The following is a 21,899-nucleotide window of genomic DNA, read 5'->3' on the forward strand; positions in this document are numbered from 1 at the left end:
AACACGTCAGCAAGTTCCTAGCACCAAAATATCCTGAATAACACAACTTGAGGACAATCACAGCAAAGCTATAAAATTGTCAGGATCTCGGGTGGAGGATGAGGGGAACAGGCTTTTATTGGGCAAACTGCTTCCAGTCAAAACCAGTTTTTCCCTAATAATTCCAGTTCAAAGCTGTTTCCATGAGCCTGAACCATTTCTCAGGGTTTTGTCCTGGACCGTGGGGAACTACAGCCTTTGAATATTTCCCTGTGTAGCCAGTTTGCTCTGTGCTCTATCATCTATACCTGGGTTTGATGAGCGAAAAGTGCCATCTGGAGCACCTTAAACAAAAGCAGAGGCATTACCCTTGTTCAGAACCTCTGGCGTGCAAGACCTGTCTTGCACACTCCATTATCTGCCTGTTCGGTTTTTGTTTTGTGACTCCAAAGCCATCAAGCTAAGCCAACCATCTCCCAGGCACGGTGAGCAGGGGGTGGCTGGCACTGCCTCACCCCCCTGACAAAGCCTCCCCTGCAGTGCCAGCACACATTAAGTGCAAACAGAAGCTTTGTGAGGCAGCTCAGGTGGTTTTATGGGAAGCAGGTCGACACGTCCCTGTTGTGTCCATGCCCTGGCAATTCTGGTTTACTGTCGCTCAGCCCCCTTCAGATAATGGTCCATTACATCAGTGCTCGCCCCCAGACCTCCCAGAACACAGTTCCAGAAACTTGCATCCTTGTGTGTGCCATGGCTGCACCATAGGTGTCTGTGGAGATGGACCTGAGCAATTTGTTGTTCTCATTTCCAGATGCGGAGCTGAAATTCCTCTTTTTCAGCCCTAAGTACATGGCTATGCTCTTTGCACAGAGTTAGGTTTGGTTTCTGTTATTGCAGCCCTCTAGTTGCCTAGGTTTTCCTGCTTGGTATACCAGCCCCTCCTGCATGCACAATTCCCACCTTCCTTCTCTGAAGATGAAGTCTTCTTACTGTGCTAAGGAGATTGCTGAAAATAGCTGGGGATTCTGCACCGAACCACTAAGGAAGCCACTGGCACCTCACAGCAGCCCAGTCCATCCCTCTGGGATGCTCTGTTCTCTTTTTCTATTTAGCAATGTCATGTTTAGTCTCCTAGTTTTCACATTTTCCAGTTTAACTCTTGTTTTCCCCTATGGTGCTGCACGTAGAGACCAGACTTACTGGGTTCCCTTTATTTATTTAATCACTGGTGCTGTTGAAGGGGGAGAACAGGCTGCTGAGATCCACCCACCCCAACCCAAGGTTGCCCATCCAGCTGGGGACATGGGGATGCAAACCAGAAGCGATGAATGGGATGGTGCCTCTCTTGTGTTGGGTCCTTCTTCGTCTCAAGGCTTCACGTGTGGTGCTTTGGCTTGGAGAAGTGCAAAAACAGGGCTGAAACGAAGCACAAACATGGAAAGAACCACGTCGCCACGTCACAGGAAGGCCACCAAAGGGAACCTCACGGTACAGCTGAAGACCACTCACTGCACATCTGTGGAAACTCCATCTAGCTCAGCAAATCCAGTGCATTTATGAGCTGCTCAGCTCCACAGCCAGCTGCACTGTGCTCCCTGGTTTCTGCTCAGGACCCACCGCTTGTGTTCTACTGCTAGAGATGGATGGAGCCACTGTCCTGCTGCCAGCAGGGCCATCTGTAAGACAGGATGGAAATGGCCAATGGATGAAATCCTTTGCAGAATGGAACATTTTGGGGGGCATGTAGGATGGGGGAGAAGGGATGTGAAATGTAGGAGTGCTCAGGGCATGCAGCAACACAATGGGCTTTGTGGTGACCCCCAAAGTGCTTCTGCTGGGATTTTGACTCCATCTCTAGGGCAGATGAGTCCCCCGTTGTTCATCTCTCCAGGTTTTGCTTTTAATTACCCCCAGATAGTTTGAGGAGATGCTTGGGGACAGAAGAGAGCACAAAGATGGACCTGCAGCCGCAATCTGGAGACCTCTGTGGCGGAGCAGAGCTTTAGGAAGTCACCTCCATCTCCCATGGATAAACCCATCCATCTAGCACCTCACACCATGGGGCACGGAGCTGGCAAATCCAGGACAGCAGCCCGCAGACTGCATCAACTTGTTTCATCCCCAAAAAGCACCTGCTGCGTGGTGGCAAAAGCAGGGAGTGCATGGAGAAACCCTGAAAATGTGTCCTGGCTACAGATGCCTCCGAGAGCTTGGGGTGGCATTGCTTGGTGAGGTTTGGGAATGTCTGGCCCTCGAGTCCTGAAGCAGAAAGTCTGTGATGAGATGTTCCCACAGGTAGAACACTGCCCTGAAGATGCCCCATGGGCACTGGTGCTGCTCTGAGCCATGCCAGGGGATCGTACCAGTGAGTTCAAACCTTCAAGGAGCTGACAGCCTCGTGTCCTGCAGGCTGGGAGCTCCCCAGCCCACCGAGGGTGCCTGCAGGGTGCAGACAGCCAACAGCTCTGCCTGGCGGTGGCCTCGGGCTCTGTGTGAACTTCCCAGGTCCCGTGTGGTGGGGTGGCAGTCACTCATCGTCCCTTCTGTGCAGCGGGGACATTGTGCAACAGCTCCGGGGAGGGGAAGTGAAAATAACTTCTCCAGCTTCTGTCTTGGGACAAATTGTCCTCGTTTATTCGGACCCTCCCACATTGACCCAGCAGCGAGCTGGCGTGCTCCCAGGGCACACGGAAAGCCAAAAGGAAAATATCCCACAGGGAACTCTTAGAAGTTTGCTCCTCTTTGTGTTGCTGCCTGTTGGAGAACGGTGAAAGAAGCTGGGGTGGGGAAATCAAAGGGTTTGTCCGAAAACTTTGTCCCCGGAGCCACGGGGCTGTGCTGCTCTGAGGCTTCCCTTTAATAGGGAAGCCCCCAAAAGCACCAGCAAAAAGCAGCTTGGAAAGACAATCTGGGGAGCATCCGGAGGCCAAGTAGCACTGGCATGCAGGTGCCTGCCTTCCTGGAACAGGTCGGGCTCAATGGTCGGATTTTCCCCAGGGAGCTTTAAAGACAGGCACAAATAAATGGCAGCTAAAAACAGCCAGTTTTGCCCGAGCGAGGCTGTGGGCTGGCTATTTTAACACGCTAGGAAACGGGGGCCCTGGCGGGACCCACACGTGCTGGGAGAGGCATAAAGGAGCGTTTGTAGGGAGCATGACCTTGTCGGGAGGGAAACCAGTTCTTTTTCCGTCTACGAGGTTTTACATTTTGTTTGTTTAATACAAAAATGGGTTCGCTGACCTTGTTTTTCACTCAGCCTGGAGCACGAGGCTCTGCACAGCCGGAGGGGAACTCTGCAGAATCCCCAAATTAAGCAAAGAATATTTCTCTGTCACAGAGCAGACCTTTTATCCCTTCTGCCTGTGGTGTACATGAATTAAACCAGGCTGCCCTTGTCGCAGGTGCCATATCCAGGAGCCCGGCTCGCAGCAGAGCCACCTTCATCCGCCTTTCCTGCAAAGCAGGTCCTGCTCCTCCCCTGGCTCCCAGCCCTGCTCCATTGTAGCTGATTTATTCAAGTCTGTGCTTGGAAGTGGAGGATTTCCCCCCCCGCTCAAGGTCAGGCTGGGGATGCTCTTCCTAATGCAAAGCTCCCAGTGCTTGAGGAGCTGCAGGAAGGGATCTGCTCTGGGTGGCTCTGCTTGAGCACGGGTCAACCGGATGATCCCCAGAGGTGCCTCCAATGTCAAAAGTGATCCAGACGTGATCACAGCCCCACAGCCTGGCACCTCGGGGCCCTGCTGGGCTCTCGCCACCAGCTCCAGGCCTCTCTGGCCCTGGGAGCACCCCAGGGGGGGCAGGATCCTCTCCCTGCCCCTGTGGGTGCTGCTTTGCCCCGTGAACAAACATCAGCTTTGTCTGGTGCTTCCTTGGGGTCCCAATTAAAGCCTCCCCAAACCCACTGTGCCTCCTCCACCCCCCTAAATGTATCCAGAGAGCCTTAGATAAAAAAGGCTTGCAAAAACCAGGAATGCAGTGCGGGCCTCTTCACTGAACCCTCCGAGGAACAATGCTGAAAAATCCAAGCGCGGGGGCGTTTTGCAAGGCGCTTCCCACACTCGTTTGTTTTCTTTTGACAAGACGCTGCCGCAGACGGCCGGGAAGCCACGCACAACCAACCCAGCGGTGCTATTTCACCTGCCGACTCCGGTGTGCCAAACCACCAGCACAGAGCAATGCCAAAATCCCCAGCTGCAGGAGCTCAGCGTGCCGGTGCCCAGCGAGCGGGCAGGATTTACCCCGTTCCCTCCTCCGCTTGCTTTCCCAGCATCCAAACGTGCCTGCTTCACCCTGCAGGAATGCATTTCCCGATCCACTCAGGCAGCAGAAGCGGGGCCAAGCCTTTGTGGGGAGAGGAGTTTGCCTTCTCCTCGAGGGCTTTGCTTTGCGTTGCGGAGAGCAGCTGCTGCTCGGTGCTAAGGCAGCAGACGCGCACGGAGATGTCCTCCTCGTGCCGAGGGACCCCGAGCTGGGGAATTTTGTCCTGGGGATTTGGGTTTTGTCCTGCATGTGCCGGCAGTGCCCAGCAGGCTGTCACTCCTCCGAAATGCCAGCAGCTGGCATCTGAGGAAGCCACGGTCAGTAAGAGCTTGAATGCGTTTTTGGAAAGCTCTGCAGTTTTAGCACCTGCGTTTCTGGTCCTATGAGACACCCTCGTGGAAAACCAAAAGGAAGCTGGATTTTGTCTTTGCCTTTGAAAAAAAAAAAAAAATATATATGAATCTCCAAGCTCCACCAATGACAACCAGGAAAGGAGCTATAAAAATCCCACCACTGCCTTGCAGAGGCTCTTGAGAACAGATTGTGGTATTCACAGCACGGGACATTTTGACCTCTCCAGTGCTTAATAATCATTCTTGTTTTCGGAGAACTAGAGCTCATTTTAGCTGATGAGCTGTCCAGTTCTTTGGGGGAATGAAGAACATCTAATTTCTGTTGAATTAACTCATTCATCTGACTCACGTTAAGTTTGTGTCAGGAGCTGCAGCAGAACGGTGGCTGCGCTGATGTGGGATGTCAGACAGGGCTCTGCTGGCTCAGGGCTTCTGGCTAAAATTGCACTGTGGGTTTTCTTTTTCTTTTTTTTTTTTTTTTTTTTCATGAAAACTACACTACCCTTGAGCACTGTATGCAATTACAGTTGTGTAGTATCACTTGTCATCTAGTTAGCATCCTCCAAACATTGAGTCCCCTAAAAGCCTGCAGAACAGGGGATCCGACATGCATCCAAAAAACCTCCCCTCCTGGCCTCCCACTTGCTGGTGCTGGAAGGTTGGAAGCTCCCCTTCCAAACGTCCTTGCTCTGCTGCCTCTGTGTCAGCGTCTCCATCCCAGACCCTGCACCTTTTTTCCTTGTAATTGCAGGCTGCTCTCCTTGCTGATACCAGGGGCAAAGGCATTTGCACAGCTCGGTAAGCACCGAGACTCAGGGGAAATGCTCATCCTCCATCCAAAACCGCAGTGTCCTTCACCTGCTTTAGGTGGACCTTCTCCCGCGGTCCAGGTGCATCTCTCCTGGAGTTTCTGCGTCCGTGGGTATTTCTGAAATGTGGTTCAGTGCTGCGTGGAAAGGGGAGAAAGTTGCCTTTTACCCCTGTAACCCAGACGTCTGTGTGGATGCTCTCATCCTGATGGCAGGACGGGAGGGGGGACGTCTGCCTGGCTTCTCCCAGCAGCCACAGATGCTGCTGGCAGAGCCCAGGACATTGTAAGCTCCATCTACAAGAAGTGTGGGCTGCTGTCTCTCCCTCTCCCTTCAGCAGAGAGCCAGGCCATGATTCAGGAGGGGGATTTTCCCTTCTTTCAGCAATGCAGCTGTGGAAGAGGCGAGTTCAGTGGGAAGGCTGGCAGTGACAAACTCTCTTCTGTCCCCAGGTGACGAGTGGGAAGGAGAGTGGCAGCAAGAAGAGCGAGGATCTGCTCAGCCAGCTCAGGTCAAAGTCTGAACAAGTGCAAAACCTCTCTCTAACCAAGTTCATCAAACGTAAGTCTGTGCATCCTCCTGCTTCGCTGGGATTTTGGTTAACATTTTGGTAATGATCTGGGTGAGGGAACTGAGTGCACCCTCAGTAAGTAAGGTCAAGCACGGGGACGAGCTGCCCGGGGATGTGGTGGAGTCCCCATCCCTGCAGGTATCTAAGAGATGTCTGGATGTGGCACTGAGGGACGTGGTTTAGTGGTAGGACTCGGTAGGTCAGGTTGTTTGATGGTCTTGATAATCTCAAAAGCCTTTTCCAACCAAAATTATTCCGATTTCTTTGCTCGCACACCCATCCATCCTGGCAATGGTCAGGTTGCAATGCCAGCCTCTTCCTATATAAGCCCTCGGGACCACCCCGCGCTGATCAAAGCATCCTTCCAGGGGAGCTCAGCACCATCTCCCCACCTGGGAGCAGTGCCTCATGTGAGCAGTGGGAAATGGGAACAAAACCTCACCAGAACCCAAAGCCAGGCAGGAAAGTGGGGCCCAAGCAGGGAGCCATGGGAAGGGAAAGAGACAGAATCTCTGATAGAATCACGGAGTGATTCATGTTAGAAGGGACCCTAAAGCCCCCTCAACCCCCCTGCCATGGTCAGGACATCCTACCCCCAGCCCAGGCTGCCCCCAGCCCCATTCAGCCTGGCCTTGGGCACTGCCAGGGCTGGGGCACCCCCAGCTCCTTGGGTTAGCCTGGGATAGTGATGATCCTGTTCCAGATACACAACTAGAGCAGGGTTTGCAGCTTGGGTGCAATGAGATACTATTTCTCATCTTCCAGGCAATCACAATCGCACCCCAGGTAGCTCTTAGTCCCAAAAAACTCTCCCCAGGTCCCATCCTTCATGGCTGGTGACAATACAACAGCCTGGCTGCCCTGCCTGTCCTGCTGAGGATGGCCAGTGCTGCCTGGAGCCAGGGTCAGAGCAACTAAAATCAGCTGCATCTTTGTGCAGAGTGGTGTTAATCCAGTGCAAGGAGCTTGTCTGGAAATCAGGGGGCTGAGGGAGCCTCTTAGAGCTGAAAGGAATCAGCTGGGCTTTGGTCTCTGTAAGCTACGGCTAAGGGGTCACATTTGTTTGAAAGAAATACTTGGATCTCTGGCAATTACTTAAGGCAAGGAGCCCTACAAAGCCAACCCACGTCGGCTTCTTCCATATTCCCTTTCATTTATTAGGAACTGTCTGTTTTAGTAAGGTCAGTGGAGGGCATGCACAGCCAGACGAGCGTGGGCAGGTTTCTATCCTGCTCTTTGCACCCTTTGCTCATCGCAGCCTGATGCTGAGTTAGAGGATCGAGCCAGGGGGCTGCTCCCCCGCCGAGCTTGCACCATCATTTAGCAAACCAGCGTGCCGAGCTGCACGCCGAGCACACCGGTGCTGGAAGCTCTTGCGTGGGAACAGATTTATGGTGCTCAGATGGGATTTTCACACCAACACTCTGCTCTCTGCCACTGAAAAAAAAAAAAAAAATGAATAAAAATGAGCTCTCCGCGCCTGGGTGCAGAGAAGGAAATACCTGTGCTCAGGGTTTGCATCCGGGCTGTACTAATAAATTCATTATTTCTGAGAATTTATCCCCTAAATCCCAGTCCGGAAAATGATGATGTGGCTGCAATTTCGGCCAGGAGAGCAACCTTGCTGAAATCCCTGGGGTTTTCTAATAGCAGCAATGACAAATCTCGGGGCTGGGACTCACCGAGACATGGACAGAGGCATAAAGGAGCAAATGTTTGTCCCAGGGCTCTTAAGGGCTGCTAGCATTTGTCATGGCAGGGCTCAGACTTTGTGCCCACCAGAGTGGACTGCAGAAAGGAGCTTTTTGACCCAGGATTTCTTCACGAGCCCCTGGCCCTGACACTCCCGTTGCAGGCTGAGATAACTGATGGAGCTCAGCAGACTTGCAGGCCCTTTCAGGAGCAGTGCCCTCCGGTCTGCATCTCGTGTCTTCCCCTCAATATTCAGTCCTGTTCCTCCTGCATCCCTCGCACAGAGTCCTCCCCCAGCTTGTTTTCTGAATGCCACAAGCAGGTTGTAAAATGTTGAAAATGCAGCTCCCTCTGCAACCCTGGCCCAAGGCTGAGGAAGCTCCAGGTGAGGCAGCCGCTGCCTGTTCAGGCTGTGATTCAGCAGAGCACTTGAAGCTCCTCCTGGAGCAGTGAAAGGATGAGGAATGCCTTTTAGACTTCATCACTTTTTTAAGGCTTGGCAGAGGCGAGCACTGAGTAACTAAGCTGGCCTGGAGGAGAAAGATGTTCAGAAATGCCGTTGAGTCACTTAGTTCGGCTTAAATGATGCAAAATGGAGCACGGTTGTGGAGAAGGAAATGCATTTTGTCATTTGTTCTGTTGCTTCAGTGCACATGGAGATAACAGAGCAAAATAAGGCTTGAAGGATTTTTTGCCACTTATATTATTGGGAACAAAGCGAGGATGGGTTAGAGCCCATCCCAGGGGGTGCTTCGTGTTCTCCGTTTCTCTGCAAGCCACTGGGCTTTAAATCTTTCTGGGACAAGGTGTGATGAGCAGCAGGAGCACTCTGCAAAGCCCTGGGAACTGTGCTTCAAGGACAGGAAGAGCTTTCCCCTCCACAACCAGCAATAACAGGATGGAGCTGTGTACAGGATAAACACTCAGGCAAAGCACTGGGGACCTTTCCTAACAATGAGGTCGATTACCCAAGAAGTGAGCAGGCTCCGCTTGCTGGAGTGATTCAAAACTAGGAAAGTCAGAGCACCGTGGGGAAAGGGCTTGGCTCCTGCACAGATGCGCCGGGTGACATTGGGTTGCACCCTGCTCCTCGTACTCACAACGTGCTCCTTCTGCAGCCCTGCTCACAGCAATCAGGGAAGTGGGATTTAGCTAGCTAGAAGTCATTTCCATTGCTAATTTTCAGGCTTCTGTTGAAAACACCTGGGAGGATGTTCAGCTTCTGTTGCACACACTGGGAATTAATCCATTAAAGGTGATCTTCAAAGCAATTAAAACCCGGGGCTTGTGACTTGTTTGTTTCTCTAGGATGCCTAAAGAAGGTTTCAAGGATTTTTTGTTCATTATGTTAAAGTTTTTAGAACTTTTTTTTCCACTTGTTTTTAGTATCTGGCCAGATTCCTTCCTGGAGCTATAAGGCAGACCAAATTTGTAAGGAGAGGGGGATGGCAAAGGGCAGCAACCTTGCTGCCTCCCAACGTGCTGTGGGAGACCTGCCGGCTGTCCCAGCCTTACAGCTCTGCCCTGGTGACCACAGGGTAAAGACTGGAGAACTTTAGGTAAAAATAAATCCTTTTGTAGATGATTCTTCCGCAAAGAAAGCTGAATTAGCTCTTGGAGATCTTTCAGCAAGAAAATGGTCTCATATTTGCAACAGATTTTCCTTTCAAAATTAACTTTGAAAAGTTAATTTTTCAACTAAGATTTTCCAGTATGCAAACTAGGCAGAAATATGCTTCAAAAACCAAAGACTTTGTTGATACTTCAGAGCAAAATCACCTCCTTTTGTTGAGGTCCACATCGGTCCAGCACTGGCATATTGTCACAGCCCCCTCCCTCCCTGGTTGACAGCAGAGCCCCCAGCTCTCCAGCATCTCGGTGTTTCAGGGTCCTTGGCTCTTGGACCCTCCCTAGAGCCCTCGGTTGCTCGCCAATGCCTCGAGCTGTTTGCCTAACCCTGAGCACAGAGAGCCGAGCTGGGGACACGATGCCCCTGCAAACACGAGCTTTGCCTTTGCCTGCGGGTCACTCCTTGCAGCCACCAATGGGTCTCTGCTCTACGTGTGACTTTTTGGGGACTAAAAGAGCTAAAACAAACACACAGCTTGGGGCAGTTCCCAGGCGAGCCCCAGTTGGTTCTCCCTGCCGCAGCCTCTGCTGGAGCAGATAGAAAGATCGTCCCGATTGTTTGTGAGCTGCGGAGAATTAACACCATTAATTTACGGCAGGCCCTCGCATTAATCCTCCCCGTTAATTCCTTATCTCTGCTCCAGCATATTGGCTTCCAGAGCCCTCATCTGGGAAGCTCAGCCGCTGTTTGTCTGGAAGTTGCCTTTATGCGTGCCCTTTGCATGCGTGCCGCAAAGCCGGACGAAGAGCACGGAGGAGGCACAGAATGAGGGGGAGCAGAGGCACGAGCAAAAAGGGGGCTCAGGCTCTGCATGAGGGAGAAATCTCTCCAGGCTGGAGAGCTGCAGCTGGCGGGTGTCAGAGCTCAGCAGCCTTCATCCCGCGGGGTGGATGCCTTTGAGCAAAGAGGTCTTTGCTTAAGCAGTGAGGGTTCAGCCACAGGGGAATCTGCTGGTGTTTGTCTTGCCTGTAATCAAAAAAATGCATCTTTGCCACTGAAACTGAAAGGACATTAAAACTGCAACCACAGCAAAGAAATAAATTAACTCCTAATGACCTCCCAGCTCCTTTTCATACTTTTTTTTTTTTTTTTTTTTTTTTTTTTTTACAAGAAGCCATGCCAGAAAGTTTCAGGGAAAGGAGCTGAGGCCGTGTTTACTTGGGCCATGTGTGCAACCACTCGATGCTGCAGCCCTCGGGACTTGCCCTTGGGCAGTGGGGGACAGATTTCAGCCAGCCCAGGACTGCCCATCCTTTGGAGGCAGGAGATGAGCACAGAGCTTCATCTGAGGCTGAAAAGCTACCCCAGAGCCACTTGGTTTCCTCCTAAGGCATCCCAGGTCCCTGGCAGCTCTAAATAAGAGCCCGGCAGGAGGTGTTGCTACAGATTTGTCCTCTGCATTAGCAGATGCTCAGGGTTGCTCGAGCACATCGCCCAGGTGTCGAGGCCAGCTATCAGTTTTCTTGGGTCAAGATGCTTCACTCAGAGCTTGCTGACGCCTCCAGCCCTTTCCCACAAGACACGTCTTGTTAGACGGCTGCTGTTAGCTGAGAAGGAAGCTGCTTTATCTGCAGAAAACTCTTTTTTGGGGCTGACTGGATTTCCTGGTCCCTGTCCCATGGGTAACAAACAACACCACTGTGTCTGCTCATCCACATCTCTGCCTTCAGCCAAAGCTGTGCTTTTTCTATGGCTGCTACTGGATTACTAGAAGCAGCCAAAAATGCTCTGATGGGAAGAGTTTTCCCTTAGAAATGGCTCATTTGTTTACCCCAAAATGCCATGGAGGACAGGATTTATTTTGTCAACATTTTCAAGCAGATAATTTCCACATTTTTTGTTTTGCAGTGCTCAGGCATTCAGTTTCTGTAATGTCCTGATGCTTTCTCCTGACTTCTTCACGTCCACTTTGTCACACAAGCCTGAAATTGTAAACCCTGAAAGAACACATTTTGACCTTTATGAATGAAATCTTTGGAAGAGCTCACTCCTCCCAAGTAGTTAATTCTGCACAATAATAATAATAATAATAATAATAATAATAATAATAATAAATAAAAATCAGGGAAATTCAATGCCTTACCATGAGTAATACTTTGCCATTCACCTCTCCTGGATGCAGCAGATTTCCCCTTTTCCTTTCAGACTTTCCTATGGTCCTGCTGAGGAACCTCCGCCACCCCGTCTTCCTGCTGGTGGTGCTGGCTCAGGTCAACCTCTCAGCCATGGTCGCTGGTTTGGCAACGTTCATGGGGAAGTTCCTGGAGAGACAGTTCTCCCTCACGGCCTCCTTTGCCAACATGATCATCGGTAAGTGTTGCTGTCACGCTCAGGGGCTTGCCAGCTTCTGAGATCCTCTTAGAAAATCATCTGGAGATGATTGAAGGAGCAACTCTCCCTCCAGAGCTGCCAGTCTCCTTCCATCACCCCCAGAGAGACACAGCACGAGGTCCCTGCCCGTTTCACTTCTCAGGCACTAGCTACCTTCTTTCCTTTACCTCCCACCTGGCCTTGCTCAGATAAAACCCGTTAAGACCTGGGAAATGCTTATCTAAAGCAGCTCACTATATTCAAGGAGAGGAGATGAATTCATTGCATTAAAGGAGCAAAGAAACATCGTGTTTGAATTGTGCACATTTCTATGGAAGGGATTACTTTGCATTAATCATTAGTTATGGTTCTTTTCAAAAGTAGAGAGCAAATAAAATGAAAAAGAGCAAAAATCCACGCTTGCATTCTGGAGACACTTTGCAGCAAGAGACCAGCCTGGTTGGTGTGCTAATCCTCTCTAAGCTCTTCAAAATGTTTACTATCGCTGGACTAATTGCTCATAAAAGTTGGGCTAATTTCTTGCTGTTGGCATTGTTACGAAGGAAAAGGAGAAGTTGTAAGCAGGATATGCCCTCCTGAGACCAGACTGCTTTAACTTGCATTGCAATACCCAGAATGTACGACCCTGGGCTCGGACCTGCCTGTGCAAGCTTGTTGTGGTAACACAAATATGAAGCTTGCGATCCGCTGGAGCATTCTGAGGTCTAGACAACAGACAAAGAAGTATTTTAAATGTATTTTTAAACAATGCATCCTCAGAGTAAGTATCTCCTAAAGTCTCTAACAAATAAATCCGAAGAATGTAAGCAGATTGGAAGATTACATGCTGCAGCAGTGGTTCCCAGGCTTGATTTACCCTTTAAAGGGTGTTACTTGTTAAAGATGTGCACTGTATTTCTCATATGGATCTACCCAGTAGCTCTCCCAGCTACTGCTTCATCATTCTCTGTTATACAAAAAGCTTTCTGTAGCTGGAAATCCTTTCCTTCTGTGGGTATTTATGGGCTGCAGGCAACCTCCCTGTTGATTTTTTGATGAATTAAACATGTATCCCAATATAAGGTGGGTTTTTCAAAACTCCAAGTCCATCATGGTAATGTTCACAGTCTTGTAATGATGACAACAGAAGCAGCCACATTATTATATCAATGTTTTCATTATGCAGAAATTAAATATCCTCTCTGGGTTTACTTGTTATTTCCTCCTGTCTGAAAAAAAAATCACGTTTGCTGGATTAATCACAGCTTTACACTAGCTCCTCCATCTCCTCCATGCACCGATACAGAGCCTGTTTGCTGCAGGCGCCAACTGTCCTTGCAAGGCTGCTTTCTGACCTTAGCATTATTCCAGCAGTCTCTCTGCAAAACCCTTGGTCCCCTCCAGATCAGTGATGCTGAAAAAAATAGAAATCCCACGATAAATCCTCTGGGCCTGAGATGGCTTGGAGGATGGATACCAAGGACCTGTCTTTTCCCAGGTGCTGTGAACATCCCTGGGGCGATGGTGGGCATCGTGGTGGGTGGTGCCATCCTGAAGAGGTTCCAGGTGTCCCTGAAGCAGTGCAGTGCCATGTGCGTCCTGGGCATGCTGCTCTGCCTGCTCGTGGCCTTCCCCCTTCTCTTCCTCGGCTGCCCCACGCAGAAGGTCGCCGGTGTCACCTACAGTGAGAGGTACCGACAGCACTAACGGGGCTGGGATGGGTGGCTGCTGGTGGTGGGAGCATCACTGTTGGCTCCCCCAGCTGCATGCTTGGGGGCTGAGATGGAAGTTAGGGGTTATATATACCCAGGGCTGGGGTTATTCCCTCTGCAAAACGCTTAACAAGCTAGGAATTTACAATTTTGTGAATAAAGCCTGAATCTGCTGTGTCCTTACTCGTTCTAGCTTCATTGACGGGTTGTGAAACCCGAGCGAATGCTTTCTTTGGCACAAATAGTGCAGGATACAAATTTCATCCTGGAAAGCTTGGCGTGCTACTCATGAGGCCGGTAATGTGGCCAGAGGCCAGCCTAAGGAGTGTACCCTCAGAGCCAGGGCTTCTTCCCTGCACTGCCTGCCCTCTCCAAAGGTTTGATCTGGGTTTCTACGAGCTGATCCGTGCACATCCCATAGTGAGAGCTGGCTCGAGCCCTGTGCTCTCCACCTCCCACAGTGAGGCATCGCTGCCCTCACCCTGCATTTAGGGCTGGGAATGCAGAATGAAGGAAGTGGACGACTCCCACGACTATTGGTGGTCAGGATGTTTTTCCTGGGCATTGAGCAAAGGCTCTGTGGCTTATAGTGGAATTTCTATGCATCCTTTTTATTTTTTATGGGGGAGCATTAAACAATCAATGTTTCTTTACTAATCCCCAAGTAATATCTCCAAGTAATAATCCCCCAAAATATCTCCCATATAAGACGCATGCTAATGATGCTCAGTACCACGCATTTATACGTTCTTTCTGTTGTAGCTCTGACTTTGGGCTCCACACCTTGGAGTGCAGCTTCCATTGTAACTGCCCCGAGAAAGCCTACAACCCCATCTGCGGCTCTGACGGTATCGAGTACATCTCGCCCTGCCACGCTGGCTGTGAGGTCGTGAATATCGACAACAATTCAGTCCTGGTGAGTTATTCCCTCCGAGCCAGTGTCCTGGCTTGGGACAGCTTATGAGTGATGAGCAATGCAGCAGCCAGGTCCATCAGGTCCTCTGATGTTCGTTAGCATTGTACCAGGTCTGTGTCACCTTGTGGGACGAGCAGGGGAAGGTTGAGAGAGTCCCTGGAAAACCCCTTGTAGACGGTGTCTCTTAGCACTTTCTGTCTAGCAGAGCCCATGCCACTGGTTCTTGGCCAAGGCAGCAGGCAGAGAGCTTCCAGATATTCAGCCTCTGAGGACATCGAGGTGTCCTTGCTCATCCACTGCTTCACCCCAGCTTGGGTTCTGCACCATGGACCCAGCTGCAAAATCTCCCTTGTTATCCGGGAGCTTGAGTGGACTTCTTGCACAATTGACACAAGGACCTTCTGCTTTCCCTTCATCCTAAATTGTGACCAACAAGGTCACCTCCTTTAGCTGCATGTCCTGCACTGAGGGAAGGGGGCTAAGCACTTTGGTCACCCAGTGTGACACCTCTCGTACTCAAGGGACGCTTTCTCCATGGGGTCAGCTGCCCCACCTCCACCAGGCTCCTGCTGTGAATTGGCTAATCCGCGTTCCTTGAGTAGGGACCTATGGAAACCAGGCTCCTAATTCAGGCATCAAGTTCTCTGAAACAGGTTGAGGTCTGAGTGCTTCCATTTTTGCAAGGTGTGAAGGCAAAATATCAATGCAGGTGGCACAATTTCATGTAGCTCTGCTTTCCTGCAGCAGGCATCACCCAAACTGCTCACCCAATACTGTTTTCTTTGACTAGACACAAAATGCTGCCCAAAGATTAGAGTGAATGAGTTTTCAAATAATTTGTCTAGCTCTGTTTCTTCTCCTCATGCTGTCAGCAACTGCAGCACACCCATGCTAACCATGCTTGGACTGACCCAGGCCATGGTGGCTTTGGAGTTTATGCAGCAAAATGCAAAACTGCCCTCAGCTCAAACTGCCTCCCCTGAAGTGTAGGGGTGAAATATTAGCCCAAAACAGACAGCTGAAACCTACACTGGGGAAAAATTACCAGGGTGTTTTCATCATACAGCTTATTTTAGTGGTGTTGCATGCCACACCATACATCAGGCGTCTGTAGATTGTGTATAGGGATGAAGAGAGAAGAGGTAAATCTTACTTTTGGGGACTCTTTTAGCAATTCTGTATGCTCTGGGCAGGCCAAACCTAGAGGGACCATTGCTCCAGCTCACATACTATTGACATTTAGCATGATTTCTCTCCCATTTTCAGGCGGGGAAAACTTGTCCCAGGGCTGGGCTTTCACTGAGGCCTTTGCCTGTTGGGTCTCCAGGCAATACGGCTCAGCGAATGCATAATAAGGAAATCTTTGCCAGTTCAAAAACCTAGCTGAAAACTGTTAGCAATGCATACAGGGTAAATGGTTTTCCGCCGTGTTCTTGGCACAGGATACATTAGCAGCGTGGGACCGCCTGGGCACTTTTTAGCTGCATTTTGTTAATTAACAGCACTTCATTTTAATAACATTTACATTTTCTGCCAGAGCTTAGTCCCCAGTGTGCTTTTATGCACTCCTGTGCCTGCCTTTTGTACAGCAGATCCTTTTCAACTGCTTCTTCCTTGGGAAAGACATCTCCAGCCCTTTGACATCCCCTGCTGCTGGACATCGCCCAGTCCTCTAGTCATTTTAGGTATTGTTGCATGCAGCCACAACAAAATAAGGGCTCCCTTTACGGTGCCATGCAAACACTTTTTTTTGGAAAGCGAGCGATATTCCTTCCTTTAGCACTGAGCCCATTTGCCAGACCTTCTTTCCAAGTATTGATGAGCCTTGACCCGATTGTGAAAGCTTCCTCCACACAGTGACTGCACCCCAGCGTGGGTGCCAAGCCCTGGGCCAGCGTGAAGAATCTGGACCGTGCTACATTTCCCTGGGGTGCAGTGATGGGGCTGCAGATGCTGGGCTTTGCTTCTTTACCATGCTGGACTCAGAGCTGAGCTCAGGCATCTACAGAGCAAACCTCAGCCCTGGGCACCTGCAGACTCCTGCAGGGTGCATCCTGCCCTGCCATCCAGGTCATTCATGAATGATACCCAGGACTGAGGGTACCTCTCTGCCATGGGGTTTGTCTCTCATAAAGCCCTTTTGAACCCCATCACAAATTTCCATGAGTGGTGGCAGGGACATCCCTCTGCTGCCACCTGGTCTGTGGACATCCCAAAATGCGAATGGCTGCCCAGTCTGAGCTAGGGATAAAAAAAAAAAAGCGAAGAGAAAAGCATGCACAGTTGGATGGGAGCCTCTCTGCCTCTTAAGAAAACAATTACCCGATGTTTTTTTTGGGCACACCACTCTGACAAACCCGGGGCTGGCCGCCTGCCATCCAGCAGCCCCTTCCTGCCCAGATTCACAGCCCTGTTGTGGGGATGCTCTCGGTTTTCCTCCTCATCCCACTGCTCCGGTGGTTGTCCCAGCAGACAGAGCAGCCTCGTGGCACCATGTCCCAGACGATGACTCTCATGGGGATGGGCCACCCATGGCTTTGTGGCTTCTCCCCCCTGCTCGGAGGGTTTTGCAACTGGGCTCATGCTCCCTGCTCTGAAATCCTCCAAGAGTTCAGATGAGAGAAGCAGAGCATGGCTTTCGGGCTCCACTCCAGGCATCTACAGCCCTTTTTCTCCGTTTATATTTATGCAACCGCCCTAAATGTTGTGACTGATTCTCTGGAAAAGGTGGTGATCACACAGATCAACAGAGCTTTAATTTATCTAATTGCTTTTCTTTTTTTTTTTAACGGCTTTGGCCCAAACTCATCTCTGCTATCATGGACACTTATCTATGGAGGGGTTAGATCATCCTCTTGAGACCCACATCTCCTTCGATGACTGCAGAAGGAGCCTGGTTTGGTTTAGCTCGCTTCCGATGTCTGGAGGAGATAAATCCCGGTCTTAATTTGAAATATTAAATCCTCTTTCCTGGAGGTGGGAGGAGGGGCTGCGTCCCCTTTCATCCCAAATCTTCCCCCTGCTCTCAGCAAGGAGCAGATCCTTGCGGATCCCTTGTACAAGAATCGGTCACGCTGCTTCCCTTGGCAGTGATGGGGAGCGGGGAAGTCTGTCCCCCTCAGGGAACTCCAAGATCACACCCTCTTTATTTAAAGGTCTCCTCCAAATAATGAGTTTTTCAGGGAAAATAAACAAGTAAATAAATAAAAAAGAATGAGAATTATAACTAAAAGCTGGAGAAATAGAAGAAAATCTCATGCCTTGCCCGGGGCATCCTTCCTTTGCAAACGGAGTGCCGCTTATTTATGACCCTCTCTCAAAGGTGAGGTTTTGCATTTTCTCCCAGGAGCTGTTTCCTGGTTTAACACCGCGCTGAGCCTGGGTGTAAAGCTCCTGGGTGCTGCAGGGGGGCTGCTCCTCTGCCCGTTTTGGCTGCCAGCCCTGCCCAGCATCACCCTGGGGTGCAGGATCTCGCAGCCAAACCCCCTGCAGGAGACAAGCTGGGGATGCAGGATGGTGCCCGGCTGCTCCTCTGGAGATTTCTGCCCCAAAAATATAACGCAAGCCAGCGAGCTCACGTCAGGTTCAAGTGTTTTATCAGCTGCTGGTGAGACTGTTCCGTGCCAAGAACCCAGATTTACTCACGACGCCAGAGCATTCAGCTGACAAATGATGGCATTAAATAAACCCGTGCCCAAGCATCCTCGGTGCACAGCAGGCGGGGATCAAAAGGACGGGGAGCACAAGCCCAGGAGGATGGCTGCAGGGGTAGGAAGGCAGTGCTGGGGCTCACGTGGACAAGACAAGGATGTGTCTGGGTTGGGAGCACGTCCAAGTGTCTCTGGAAGCACAGACATGGAACCAAAGCCCCACTGTGGGCCCAGCTCTGCTTCCCCATCAGCCAAATGAGCTCACACATGCGACATCCTAGTGATGCCCATGGGATCTGGTGGGACTGGACCTCCTTCCAGAGGGGACAGCGTGTTGGGAGCTGGATGTGGGGATGGAAAAATGTGTTTCCTCATCCGCTCAGCCTGCTACCCTCTGTCAGATTCATTATTTCTTTTTATTTCCCAGCTCCCAGTAGTGTTGAGTGCTAATTACCGCTAATTATTTACAGACAAAACCCAAACACCCGCCCTCCCTCTGACAGCTGGCAGCGATCCCTGGCATCCCCACTGCCGTGATCAAATGAGCAGCCTCTGGTTTTCCTCTCCCCTTTGCAGAATTACACCAACTGCAGCTGCATCTCCAGAAATGGTCCAGGGGGCTTCGCCAAGCCTGGTACCTGCGGCACCGACTGCTCCCACCTGCTCCTGCCCTTCGTGGTGCTCTCCTGCGTGGCAGGGATCCTCGCCAGCACGTCCCACACGCCGTCCTTCATGCTCATCCTCAGGTGGGGACACCGGGGTGGCACGGGGCTGGGTGAAACCCCTGGGTGCTCCTCCAAGGACGCGGAGAAATTGGGGAAACCAAGGAGCGAGGAGGAAGGGTCTCTCTGGGGGACTGGAGGGTTGAATCACCCCCATGCTGAGCCTCGTGCCCTGCTTCGCCCAGAGCACGGGGTGAGCAGTTCCTCCTGCTGTTTTTATGGGGTTTTGGCACATGTTGGTGGGGCTAAAGGAGATCAGGGCTTCCCTGCCCCTCTCCTCTGGCCATGCACGTGGCAGTTCATCTTCCCCGTTTGGTCCCACAGCCCTCCTGCTCCTTCTCCCCACCCACGGCTGATACCTCAGTAACGAGCCATGCCATTAATTAATCACTTTTTAATGCAGCTCTGTGTTAAGCTAGGAGGTTTAATTGCACATCGTATATAAATGATACCTTCAAGCCCATTTCCATGGTTAATGCACTCAGAACAGTTGCTTTTCAGGGAGGAGCTGTGGTTAAAGCCTATTTTTACCTCGACCCCCAGGCAATATTAAATCACTATTTATGCCACGAGTGAGCTCTGCATATGCCAGAGAGAGAGGAAAAGGTGTGCTGCTGCTTGGGGTGCTCTCGGTGTGACCCCGGCAGGAACCACAGCCCAAAATGGGCTGAAAAACCCTGGGGTGCCACCAAAATATACCCTGGAACAACACATCACAAAAAAAAGTCACATCCTCAACGGGTAAATCACTTGTTCAGTTACAGAAAGCTATCTTTGTTCAGCAGAACCAGTGGCTATAATGTTTGGGTTTCACTCATACAGACTCTTTAAATTAAAAGCAAAAATACTTGGCCGAGCTCCTCCCTGTTTCCTGCGGGGCTGGGTAGGTTTTCCAGGCCAAGAAAAGACCGTGGTGAGCTTCCAGCCCTAGTGAATGAACCGACCTCCTTTCTGCTGACCTCAGTGGGAACTGCCCCGGGTTCCTGGTGGTTGAGCTGGAGGGTGACTTTCTGGTTGGGGGTGCGATGCCAGGGAGGGAAATATCCATCCTTGCACAAGTGCAGCAGGGCACGCTTTCAATTTTATTCATTTTAATATTATTTATTTTTCAGGAGCATCCAGCCCGAAGACAAATCGTTTGCCGTTGGGATACAGTTCATGCTGCTGAGAATTTTAGGTAAGTTAAAATCTGTTGAAATGTCACCCTGGAAAATCATGGCAGCTCTTTGGAATTTATGTGGATTTCATCCCTGAGCTGTCCCAGGGCTGCAGAAATGTTCTCTGTGCAGGGTTTCACACTGTTGTAAGCCTTCCAGGCTGTGCTTGGTGGGGAGGAGAAGAGGCATCTCCATCGGGGTGCATCTGTGTGGCTAAGTGAAGGAGGGCAGGGAGTGAGTTTGGGTCCAGGAGGACAGCCTCTGGCTGTGTACCAACACTCCCACGTTTTCCCCCATGTATCAGGGTGGCTGCAAATCACATCCCCTGATCCCACAGGTTATTTTTCACGTGGTGGGAATTCCTTTTCACCCAGAGGCCCCCAGAACTGCAGCCAGATGGGGCTGGGTCTGTCCCATACAGACGTTCCTGTGCCATAACAAAGCCCCCTCTGCTTGCAGCGTGGATGCCAGGACCCGTTCTGTACGGCAGCGCCATCGACACCACCTGCATCCTCTGGGAGAAGAAGTGTGACAGGAACGCAGCTTGCAGATATTATGACAACAACCTCTTCAGGCACAGGTAGGGCTGGTGGTGGGGACGAGGGATGGGGGGAACGCGGCCTTTTATGCCACGGGAGTGCCCTTAATAACGTGCTCTTATGGTCAGCCCTGAAGTGGTCAAGCAGTTGGACTTTTCATGGTCTTTGTAGGTCCTCTGCTAATTCACAGTGGTGTCCAGGAAAGGCTTGGAGGGAAATCATTGGCAAGAGCCAAAATTATGCCAAGGACTGTGCCTGTCCCAACCCCTTCACCACCACTCAGCACTGCATCACCCCTCAATGCTACCAGCAAGCTGGTCCGGGGTCCCTGTAGGATACTTTGCACCCTAGGGTCTGTCTTCCCACAGGGAGACACACAGAGGACACCAAAACTGATTTGTGCACCCTGGAGAGGCTGGAAGGGAGCTGTAGGTGTTTTTCCATTCCCACTGCAAATTCATCCTTGCTAAATGAGTCCCTGCCCAATAGCTGCAGCAAGTCCTGTTCACCCTCAGCCCCAAGGCATGTTTTTATCTGCCTCCTTTTTATCAGATGTGATCTGTTAATGCAATACCAAAGAGTAGGGTTTGATGGCTATTCCTCTTCTTTCTGCCATCCTTCTTAGGAGCCCAGATTGCAGCTGAGTGGGGCCAGCTCTGCCCAAGCAACCCAACCCCACGCTCAGAGTCTTCTGGGTGCCTGGGGATGTCAGGTTTTGGTGCTTGGTTCACACAGCAAAGCCTTTCCTGCCCTGATTGATTGTGTTTCCACACCACAGGTATCTTGGCCTCCAGTTTTTCTTTGAGGTGGGTGCTTTCCTGTGCTTCGCGACCGTGTATATGATCCTCAGGAGGCAGGAGATGGAAGCCAGGAACGTACCAGAGACAAAGACAGACCCGGAGAAGAAGAAACTGACAGAAAGCACCACAAAGGGCCCAGAATCCAAAGTCTGATGCCGAAAATGTGAATGGTCATCCATGCCCAGGGAGGCGAAGCTGTGTGAATCACCCTGCACTCGAACTGTGAAGGATGGATGCTCGGAGCAATGGACAATGGGGCTGCTTCCCACCTTCTTCTGCAGTGCCTTGGGAGCCTGTCCACATGTGAGTGGTGCAGGTGGCACCTTCACGGGGGGTAGTCCACGCACATTAACCTTTGGACATTGCAATTTTCTGGATTTTTATCCTTCAAAGTGTTTGTTCCCACTGACAGTCTCAGCGACGCCAGCACTGACCATAAACCAGAGACCTGAGAGTTGTTGGCTTTTTTTTTTTTTTTTAATAAATGGTTTTTACAAAAAAAGTGTTTTGTAGTGAACCCTTGAATGATGATCCGTCCTTGCTCCCCCAAAATGCTAATTATTGTTGTTCCTTCTGCTCTTGTAAGATGTTCTCTATCCTTGAAGGCTTCACCCAGCTGCAGGCTTGTAGCACCTTGGCAGCATAGCCACATTTTGCAGTAATAACAATAATAACTTTTTTTTGCCTTATCTTGCCACAGTACCTTATTGAAGTACATAACATTAAGGTTCCTTCCCATATTTTTGTTTGGGAAAAGCAAAACTTTTCCCAGGGGTGCAGGACCAGAAAGGGAGCCCAG

The 21,899-nt window shown here is 50.7% G+C and overlaps 1 protein-coding gene across 2 annotated transcripts in view; it reads left to right on the plus strand.

The window, feature by feature from the left end:
- SLCO2B1 (solute carrier organic anion transporter family member 2B1) overlaps positions 1–21,590 on the plus strand; it is a 50,329-nt gene extending 28,739 nt beyond the window's left edge. For both annotated transcript variants that reach the window (XM_084281219.1, XM_084281220.1), the window contains 8 exons: positions 5,854–5,962; positions 11,440–11,604; positions 13,103–13,295; positions 14,079–14,232; positions 18,459–18,628; positions 19,717–19,781; positions 20,221–20,341; positions 21,079–21,590. In XM_084281219.1, the coding sequence (XP_084137345.1) occupies positions 5,854–5,962; positions 11,440–11,604; positions 13,103–13,295; positions 14,079–14,232; positions 18,459–18,628; positions 19,717–19,781; positions 20,221–20,341; positions 21,079–21,253 (1,152 nt within the window). In that variant the 3' untranslated portion in view covers positions 21,254–21,590. The remainder of the gene's footprint in view (positions 1–5,853; positions 5,963–11,439; positions 11,605–13,102; positions 13,296–14,078; positions 14,233–18,458; positions 18,629–19,716; positions 19,782–20,220; positions 20,342–21,078) is intronic.
- The last annotated feature ends 309 nt before the right edge of the window (positions 21,591–21,899 follow it).

Source organism: Netta rufina (genome assembly GCF_964035555.1).
Source record: "Netta rufina genome assembly, chromosome: 1".
NCBI classification, from domain to species: Eukaryota; Metazoa; Chordata; class Aves; order Anseriformes; family Anatidae; genus Netta; species Netta rufina.